Genomic DNA, 11,608 nt, shown 5'->3' with positions numbered 1-11,608 from the left:
AATATTAAAACATGTTCGGTCGCAAAATAATGTGTTCGTATTTAAAATTAGATTTATTTGACTACGGTTCATAAATTTCATAATATAGAATATTAATATATAAATTTTATATAGAATGTTTTTTTATTACATTTTACCATAATATATTTATATATAGGTATTACGAAGTAAGTCTGTCCTGATCTGCAAGCACTACTTACTTAAAACAAAATACTTTTTATGTAAGTATTTGATCTGTTTTTAGTACCAAAGATATTTGATATTTATGACAATGTAATAAATACCAAGGTTATTTATTACATAGATGGAATTTTGTTTCAATTCTCAAAGGGCATTGCCACTTCTAATAAAACATTGTATTGAACATCTGTAGGTGCTATTGGGAGAAACGATAACATTCAAACACATTAGACCTTAGCTTTTTCATTTTTGTCACAATTTACTAAGCTACTTTTGGGCAAATGTTATTTATTTACAATCAGTTAAATAAGAACAAAAAATTATTCAGTTCTTGATTTTCATTTGATGAGTTTTCACATTTACATATTTATCTAGAACGCATATTTAGTTATGGAATAATTATCTTAATACGTACTTGTTAACTACCTATAAATCATGTGACAGAACATTACAATATTCTACTGATAATAATATATATAAATTCTAAATCTAAAGAATTTATAAAATATTTATAAAATTATACAAAATTTATAACAATATTAAATTCAAATTCAATTACAAGTGACATAGATTCAATTATTGATTAAATAGAAACTATACAAATCCATAATCACTTAAGTAGAGCGTAAACTAAGCTGAACTAAGTCAAATAATTACTTATTAGTAACTTATAGTTAAGTATCCTACGACTATGATAACATTCTTATCTATAATCTCTATCAAATTATAAATTCGCAATAATCATAATCATGTTTACATTCAACTAGTATTGATGTCGTAGTAAATGTTGAACATACCTACATTGGTAAGTGTTGCCTTAATAGTTATTGCAGGCCTTCTAATTTAGCTGTTGCAAGTTTTAGTAACAGTACACACGCCTTTCATGCCTTATCTTGTAAGTAATAGAAATACCGAAGTATGCAATTTAAATAAAAATACGAGTATAAAGTTATATAATATAACAGAAGACTGAACTGTAGGGACATCATATATTTTTGTTTTTCGATTGCTGAAAAAGAATAATTGGTAATAACAAATGAGTATTTTTTTATATAATTGGATTGTCAAATATGCTAATTGCCCACTTGATGGTAAGTAATAAACGTATACCTGCGCCGATATACATGAACCACGGACCTAACATGATCATGTTATACCAGTAGTACCATACATATATTGTCATTCCATAGGATTAAGATGTCATAGCTCGTATCGTGTGATTTCACTCACACACATTACTTTTCGGAAAGTCTAAATCGATAATAATTAAGAACAATAATTGAATAAGACAACAATAATACCTTCACGACTATAAATACAAACAAGGCAGTCAAAGGCATGATCTGTTGTTGTGTCATGTCGATATGGTGAGCTCAACTTACATTTCTTACCACTTCTTTCAAACCTCATAACTTTGTACGGTCTATCACAGATCTATCACAGACTATTTTAAATAGGCCATTAATCACATGTATGTATTATCAAAACATTGCACAATTCCAATTTTATTAAACTATGTCCATAGCAATATATAGTTACTTCATTGAATTTTAAAACCAGTTTCTGGTTCGTTTTGTTTATACTGCTTTGTAGTTGGTTACATTTATTATGACCCATGCACGTTGCTGGTTACTTCAGTTCAAGGACGCCATGTTACGTTGAATTTTTCAACTGGCTACATAATGAGTTATGGGTACTTGCATATTAAAGTTGTGTAGGCGTCATGCCAACGCAGTTATGTTACCATTACACCATATGTAAATTGTGGAGTAACACCAACTACTCTTTGATGTTTACTGACATGATGTTGCACATGTCCCTTTACATAGAGGTACCTATTTTATAGTAATAAGTTAATCTTAACTTTAATAAGTCATCTTTACTTCTATTTTGACCCCGAAACTCAAACATTCCACACGAGCAACAATATCTAGGTGCGCTCATGCAACTGTAAGTGCAAAATACAGATAAATGTCTCATTCCCACCAGAAGATACGAATAGAATAAAATATACGTACGCATTTTTACCTAGGCTAAAAACATGAAAATATGTTGTTTTTTGTATTGTTTATATAATAAATATTATTTAAATACTATAATTTTAACTTAAAGTTATACTTATCATACAGATACATTAGGTATACATATTACATATTGTTTACATAGATTTAACACTTTCTGGTAAACATTAAAAATTATTCACTATAAATAGTGGAGGCCGCTTCGCAATTAATGCCATTTTTATGCGAAACATCAGAATTAAGTAAGCATTAAGTTAAAAGAAGCATTCTAATTTAATTATGAATTAAGTTTCTATTTATTTAATTTTTTTGTAAATGCTAAGGAGATGGCACACTTATTATACTTTTTGTATAGTGTGCAAAGTGTTTTCAGGTGTTGAAAATGAGAGTAAGTTAAATACATTCATCAATCAATGTAGTGTACTCTACGCCCTCACCTGTTACAACATTATTTGATGAACATTAGACTAGTCTGACATACTAAGATAATGTATACTCACTGTATATATACATATAGAATTACCTAATGCACTGTTGAATCCTCTCATTGAAACTTAAGAAAATTATAGGCATCACTTTCCATAATTTCAAGGCTTTCTTCCAATATAACCTTGAGGAGACCAATGTTTTTATGTATATTTGTAACAAAGAAATATCGTTAATGAAGTTCAGTACACCAGTATAATCAGGCTCGCGGTCCATTGAGTAGGTGAATATTATGTACATAACTTAGACATGAAAAACGCGTGGGCATGCATAAGGACGGCCGGTTTTAACGGACACTACGGACGTGCTTCGAATCTGTTTACCACGCAAATGTTCAAACGTAGGTATACAAATAACTTTGTCACCAAAGTAGGTACCACCTACCTACTATATACTTTAGGAATAGAATACCCGGTGCATCGAAATAACATTAGTACTAGGTAACAGTGACAGAAGTTTGATTGTAAAGTAACGGGTGTTCTATTGTGGCAGGTATCTATTATATAGTTCATTACGTGATGTCGTGTGATAAGACACGCCCAACAAGAAAAGAACGTTAACGGTTCATTGAAATCGAAAGAAGCAAGGAACAAACGCGTGTGCCGCGGCGAGGAACAGGTTAGTGTCGGCGACACATCCCAAGACGGGCGCGAGGCTGTTGCAAACCCGCGCAGTGTTCCGACGGCCGTACGTGCGCGCGCACATTCGAAAACTATAACGACCGAACGCGGTATACCGCGAACCACGGATGGTGATCAAACAGTACATGAGACAATAACACATGATTTAGTTCACAAATCATCTAGTAGTTATAATTTAGCCTTGGATGTAATAATCTATATATATGAATACCTGTTAAATGATGAGAATCTTTGTATGGTGTTGAAGTGTCAGTGCAACCGGTGACTAGAATGAACATTTGATAGCATGTTACGGAGTGAACTGGTATTTTAAGTGATAGCTATGGCGAGCTTCGAGGACCTTGCCTTCGACTGGGCGTCACTGTGCCAGGAGTGCCCTGAATGCTGGACCGCGTCAGGTGAGTGACCTAACCGGTGTCGTCTCTTCTACATTGTTTTTCTATTTTTAAAATTGTCTAGGAATCTATATTAGATTTACCTACTTCAGTTTCATAGATTTCATCAATCATTAGCCAGTATGAAGCTTTATTGCAACCAGTATTTTCAATCTACCCACATTATAATATAAGGTTGATAACTTTAAAGGAATTTCAAAATCACTGGTTGAACTAATAAAATTGAGTGTCTGTGTTTAAATATTTGTTATTACAACAAACAGCAACAGGTCAGTCATATTTGGTTAGGTCAACTTTTTATCCTAAAGCTGTGTGGCTTAATGTAACCTTGAAGCTATTACCTACTAATGACCAGCATTCCTTGACCGCCCAACTGAATCGTGTGTAGTATTTTCGGTACTTGCTATTTTAAGGCCCACACAATCATGGATACAACTTTACTATATACCTAAGTATAAAATTATAAGCACACCTGTAGTAAGTAAGATTTTTATTCATTAATGCGACAATGAATTCAATTGACTTACTTAAATCAAAATAATAAGTGCCTAAAAAGCTGATATATGAGAGATTTTTGCAAATAGACCAACTTTGATAAAGATATACAAAATAAAACAATAAATACACACATACTGTCACATGTCATAACATTATTTTGTAATGACATGATGATAGATTTACAATATAAACGAAACACGCTGTATATGCACAATAACAAGATATCTGTGGTTGGTATTTCAATTAGTAGGAACTTGTAATTTCCTCAAGAAAGTCATAGAATAGTGATGAAATCAATGTACGGTATAGTATGCAGAAAATGTTTACTGAAGAATATTGAAAGAGAATTAAAAACTACTACACGTTAATTTTAACGTGTAGTAGTAATTTTTAATTCTCTTTTACATCTTATAAATATTATATTAATTGATATGTACATAGAAATTAAATACGAGATATTATGTCATTAATTTAATTTATATGGATTCTCACGTTGATAGGCAACTGCGATGTTACTTCAAATACTAATAGAAAGTAAAAGCTTATCTTAAAATATAATAATATTACGCTATATAGTGAATTTACAACCATTGGGTCTTTCACACATTAAACTTTCGTGGAAAAGAAATTGTAAATAACGTCTACCTATGTGATAACACAATTATAACCTTGGTTTCGCAGTGGTTCGCCTTGCGTCACTACTTTTGATTAATGTTTGCACTACTGGTCAGTATTTATAATAGTAATTCTAATTATTCATTCAATTGCCCTATTGTCTTTTTGAAACTCGATGAAATAATCTTGTATCTTATTGACATCCATACCCGCTTTCATAATATTATATCATAATTATATTAAATTTCTCCGTGTTATTTAAAACTGATGTGTTATGTAAACTTATTCAATATTAGTTTTGCATTAATTTAATTTACATTAATCCTTGCACATTTGTAGTGTTGTAACCAAATATGTATATCATAGTAACACTTTTACAATTCTATTTATATTCTATGTTAACATTGAACTTAGAAAATACTAACCGTATTTTTATTGGTATTTTATTGCATATAATGATAAAACAATTCTATGCTGCTAAATATCTTTTATGAACCTATGTTGTCCTATTACTGAGCACGTGCTCCATCTTACATTTCTTTCCAGTATTCATCTTCGTTAAGAAAAGCAAAAGAAAGAATAAATAAATAAATAAACCTTAGAAATAAAATAAAATAGGTACAAGTAAAATATTATTAAATGATTTTATTGTAATACACGTGATATTTTCTATTGATAAGAATTGGGATGGACAGAGATTAATTATTGTTTTCTCGTCTCGCCAAGAGAAAAATGTTTACTCATATAGTTATCTACCCTAAGATCTAAAAAATAATGTATAATAAAATATGATTGGTTTAGCTTTTCTTAACAAAATTAATATTATATATAGGTACAATCTGTGTAAGAGAAGCAATATACATATTTATTCTCTATCTGGTTTATTACCATTACTAGGTGTTACCTACACCGTTACCTACACAGTTTGCAGGTATGAAGAAAACAATACTATTAGATTCATAGTACGGTAAGCAAAAATAAATCTGTTGCCAAGGATATCTATTCTTGTACTTTATCCCTCGTACATTACAATTCCAGAAATAGGTTGAATTTAACAACTAAAAATAGAAACAACAGTAGGTATAACCTACATATCTGATTCCATTCCACGGGAAAAAACATAAGTCATCTTTTACCTCAAAATGCAGGCAAACAATGTAACAGGTTTTTCTAAATGAATTCGTTAAACTCATAAACACATACTGCTAGGTCTGCTCTGATAACAATGACTGATATATTTTGTGAATGATGTAGATTTAATATTTACTCCATATTTTGTCAATCTTGCTATTTGGCAAAGTGTATTCCCACAAAATTCTAAATATATAATGCTGAACAACATTCTGTTTAATTTCTTGCTCGTTTATCATATGAAGTGTGCGTTTTCTGAATGAGCGATAGAATAAAAAAATATGCAGGCTCTTTAAAAGGGTTTATATTAAGTTTATTTCAATAAAGATTACTGCTCTTCTATTCCAAATCACAAGTCTCCGTAGTGCAAAACTCGTAACCTATAATATTGCGATTGTACTTAATACCTAAGTGGGCCTAACAAAATAATAAACTGAAGTCTTAAATTTCGCCTAATTTGACAGTATATATGTAGAACATAAATAGCTAAAAGGAAAAAAAAAGAAACATGGTGTATGTATATACTTATTTCATATTAATATATCCCAAATTTAGTTAGACTGAAGAAAAACTCATTCATTGAAATAGATATGTACTTACTACTCATACTAAATACTACTTATTACATAAAATTTTTAAGTTCCAAATACACAAATATTAATTCAAATGTACCTACTAGGTATAACCGAAACGTATTGAATAACATCTATAATATTTGAACAGTCGAGTAAAATATTAGGGCTTCTCTGATAAGATGTGTCCGAAGCATATGCAGAAATACTATTTATTTATACATCTTGTCTATAGGTACATAGATTTAATTTGATATAATTCCGAAAGGTTCCGTGCATTTGCATTTATCTCTGAAGCAATCCTGCGATGTTGGATTCAATTTTTGTTTAATATCATTTTATAATTTACTAGCTGTCCCGGCAAACGTTGTTTTGCCATATAATTTAATAACGCTATAAAAAAATAGGGATTGATGATAGAAGGGCGAAAATTTAGGATTGTATGTATTTTTGTATGTTGTATCATAAAAAAATAGAAGCTAAAGATTTTGTCTAAAAAATAAAAAATAAATTTAGGGGTGGAGACTACCTCTAACATTTAGGGAGATGAAAAATAGATGTTGGCCGATTCTCAGACCTACTCAATACGCTCACAAAAGTTCATGAGAATCGGTCAAGCCGTTTCGGAGGAGTATGGGAACGAAAACTGTGACACGAGAATTTTATATATAGGATAAAGAAAATGTAACTTAATTTTATTTAATAAGTGGAATTTAATTTATTTACATAACTTAATTGTACTACTTGTACTATTGTACTACTAAGAACCTAAAAGTAAAAAGCTTAAAAAATACAATAAAGAAAATATATATGATTTGCCAATAAAGCTGTCAAATAGAACTATATGCTTACATAATCGAAAAACTGTCAGTTTCAATAAAGGACGACAATAGTTTACTATATTATAATATTTTTTAATATACGGTTTACGGTTTTGTATACAGTTACGGTGTTAAAAAAAATAAGCAAACATAGTGCTTCCTTGATATATACTTTTCTTCTAATGTTTTCTAGATTATTGACATACATTGAAAATTATAATTTAAATATATTAATTGCTTTCGCAGTGTATAAGTATAAAAATATAGTCATATTAAATATTGATAATTAGTAAGATTGGAATTGGTTTATATAATAAACCAAATTAAAAATATTTGCAGACACTCAATATACCTACATCCACATACACACAGCAGCATTAAATGTTTCAAAAAGAAATAAATACAGTCTGTGCAGTTTTATTTGTATTTTAGTTTAATGGCATGGTGCATTTACCTGTGATGATGGTATTAGCTTATCAGGCACCAGAGGAGGATGATGATGAAGGCAGATCAGTTAGCCCATCGTGGCGATCACATTTATCACGATGATATCCAATACGAACCGCGTGGTGGTTGAGCTGATACCGTATCCTACATTGCTATAGAGTCCCTATTATTAACGATGCTTTCCTTTGAATTTGATTAGATAGCTGCACACACAGACTCTGGTATGTCATTATAATGTAAACAATAAAACAAGCTTTATCTCGTGTACCTTGATGGGATGACTGACGGCGCCATACACTCATTACTTTTTTAACCACTAAAAAAGGAGAAAGGTTGTAGTGATTTATTTTTATGTATAATTTGTAAAACCTGACATTGACGATGAATTTAAATGGACGTTCAAATAGTGGACAAGGCATATATTTTTTAGTATGATTTTGATGACTTCAAATTATATATGGTATAATTATAAACAGACGGCTGTTTTTATATGTTGTCAATGCCGGGCCGTATCTTCGTTAATTCGGAAGTTATTTTAATGATTCGTCTCTTTAATACGAAGACATGTTCTCCCGCGTAACTTCTAACATTTATGTAAGTACTGTATGTATGACAAATTTGTTTTTCGAACAAAATCTTCAATTATGCGTGCGTACATGAGTTTGTTTAAGTTAAAATTATCACGAGTCGTCGACTCTCCAAACATAATTATTTTTATTTACTCTCTTGTCTCTAATACAAATTTTTAGGCCAACATCAAATTTTATCAATATTGATCCAATTGCTCAACATATTTCCAAAATGAATTCTACAGTATGCTGATATACATCTGGGACTATGTTAAACAAACAGACGTTCTTTCTCTGTAATATTTATTTTTATGTTGATTAATACATATGTGTGCACAGGTGTGGTGAACGGCGCACGACTCCCACCACGCAAGTATGTGGCTTAGTTTTACTAGCCTTACGAGAATTACTTATTTTCTATACAATATGCCAACACGAGTAATATGGTTTAAACCATATAAATTATCTAGATACTGTTATAAATCATTCCAACGATCAATCTAGTCAAATCAGCGGAATGTTAGGTTTTTCGAGCTAGCATTAGGTTTCTGAAATATTGACCTAGGTAGTCTAGTGCTTTTGCATACCGCCTTACCACCTCATCCCGATGGTCGCAGATTTAATTCTCTCACGATAACATTTATATTCAAGATTTTATGGTTGTTTATATACCTAGGTCTTTTCTAGGTATATTTGTATGTAAATAAAAAAATGTGTGTAAGTAAGTCTATCAGTCGTTTAGTATTCAAAGAATAAACTCTGATTAATTAAAAACACGCATGTTCAGGTTCATATTGTTGTCATAAATCTTTATATTTGTCTTTATTAATCTAAGCCCCTAGAAATATATTTCTCGTATCCATACTTATAGCCTGGTTGCCATCCTCGGTGCTCGAACGCAAAAAAATATTAAATTAGTTGCATTAAACACCTATTGCTTGACGGTTGTCATTTGTAAATAAATTTCGCTAATGTCAATTAACCTTCGATTTTATTAATATTACAAAATATACATATATAAGCAAGATGCTACGTCAATAAAATATGTCTACATATCCTGGAAATTGAAATTTGATATAAAAAAAGACAAATCGGCATTATAACATATATTTTGCAACTGATTTCCGTTTTTAAAAGTGAACGATATATGACAGACAAATTACTAAGGTTATGTAGTTATAACGCCTTAGTTCTCAGGCAGGTAACTCGTATTAATAATATAACGGTTAACACAATGCACTTTATGAATAAAAAAATCATCATCTTTAAAAGTGAGCATTTTAATTTTCATTAAAATGAAGTAATTGACAAAAATTATTCCCTACATTTACACATAAAACGTATAATTAAAACAATACAAGTCTACGCGTTTCTCTCGGACCAATTATTGTTGCACTAAATGGTTCCTTTATTAGAATTTAATTCTACGGTCACTTCACACGAAGTTCTCACGAATGCTAGTAATTGGTCTGTCATTGACCCCAGAATTATTCACTATTACTTCATTTATTACATGGGATATTGTTGTAGCCCTGCACAAGATTCGGATATACGTTCAAATCGAAAATTACGAAGTAACTTTAACGCTTACAAATTAAATAATTATTTAATAACTGTAATTTTTATGAATTACAGTTATTAAAATATTTATTTTTAATAATATGATGAAGACAAGCTAATGATGATATATTTGAAATACACAATAACATCACGACTAGGTATATTTACTGTGCCACACATTCCTTTAATTGCTGTAAATATCACAGAACAGACCTTCATTCTTTGCCAAGTACATATATTACCAATAATGTACAATTTTATGTTTTAAACCAAACTACTAACTTACGTTGTCGTTTTAAGTAGTAGGTATGTATTATTTTTCCTAGAATAAACGCGAAAGAAAATAAGAAAATAATTTAATATATATTTAAATACATATGTTGGTTTAAAACATAGGAACAACTGTTCTGAATATTTTCAACGGATATTTAGAAAAAACGATGCATAATTATGCTAACGGCACTATAGAACTCGTAAGGGTATGATAGAGTCACCAGAATAATAATTAGGACGTTAACAATGTTAAATAACGGACTCTGGCCCAAAACTATAAGTACCTACATCTGCGTATTGCAGTCGCTATTAATAGCAAAATAATAATGTCATCATAATATACATATGAATTTAGAGTAAGTCCATATCAATATCGAATTTATGAATAGGTATTAGCGATTCTATAAACAAACTATAATCTATAAATATTTTAAACTATGACATTATTTTGTAGCTGGTTATTAATTTAAAATATAGACATGCTTAATATTATAAATAAAATAGATTACGAAAATAAAGGCTCTCTTTATAATAAGGAAGCAAAACTTATTTAAATAAAATACTCTACAATATTTAATCTTAGAAATTTAAAAGACTATCAATGTAAAATTTGAGATTTATATTAGTGTTTAAAATTTGTTAAATTTAAATAAATACTGTATATACTACAACACGATTTTTGATACCTAAAGAAAGTATTAAATGTAAAAAAATACTGGTTTACTTGTTAAAGTTAGTTTAGATTAGAAGTAGTCATTAATTCTTAATTCGAATTTTAAACATTTGTTACTTCTATGTATATTTTGTAATTAAACCATTGCTTCGAATACCCAAAACGTAGTATTTCATAATGTTAAATTTATTTAGGTAATTAATTTTAACATAACTTTAAAGGGTATAGACAACATTCTATTAATGTATAGTGTATAATTGTATAAACAATATTGTATTATATAACTTTATCTATATATTATTAAAATTTACCTCATTCTAATTTTGTATATAAGTATTTACCTTGTATTAGGTAAAATGATAATTCCTGATTATATCTGATAGTTATCTTATGAGTCTGCTGTGTAGTTTGTTATTTTCTCCTACTACTAATCTGTTTTTATATTATTTTTTTAAATAACGATATACACCTAGTACTGTTTGCCGTACTCTATTTATTTTATTATATTTTTATTGCATATCATTTGATTAGTCACAACACTATTAGTAGGAAATGTGAATCGTCGGCGAGGAACAGAAAGTTAAACGACGTCATACCCAAATACATATCTAATTGCATAACAGTTTAGTTAGTTTATTTTAAAATTCAGCATACAACTATTACGATGTAAGTATAATAAAGAAAATGCGTTAAAGCCTTATAGGAGGTTTATATTATAATGTTGTT

General features: G+C 29.7%; 1 protein-coding gene across 1 annotated transcript in view; it reads left to right on the top strand.

The window, feature by feature from the left end:
* The first annotated feature begins 3,327 nt into the window (after positions 1–3,327).
* LOC131845119 (cerebellar degeneration-related protein 2) overlaps positions 3,328–11,608 on the top strand; it is an 87,122-nt gene continuing 78,841 nt past the window's right edge. Inside the window, exon 1 of the mRNA XM_059194157.1 lies at positions 3,328–3,726. Coding sequence (XP_059050140.1) covers positions 3,651–3,726 — 76 coding nt within the window. The 5' untranslated portion in view covers positions 3,328–3,650. The remainder of the gene's footprint in view (positions 3,727–11,608) is intronic.

Source organism: Achroia grisella, unplaced genomic scaffold (genome assembly GCF_030625045.1).
Source record: "Achroia grisella isolate CSIRO2021 unplaced genomic scaffold, CSIRO_AGI_Agris_v1 utg452, whole genome shotgun sequence".
Taxonomy (NCBI): Eukaryota; Metazoa; Arthropoda; class Insecta; order Lepidoptera; family Pyralidae; genus Achroia; species Achroia grisella.
Note: the sequence above shows the minus strand (reverse complement) of the source record. Positions and strands in the feature narration are given on the sequence as shown.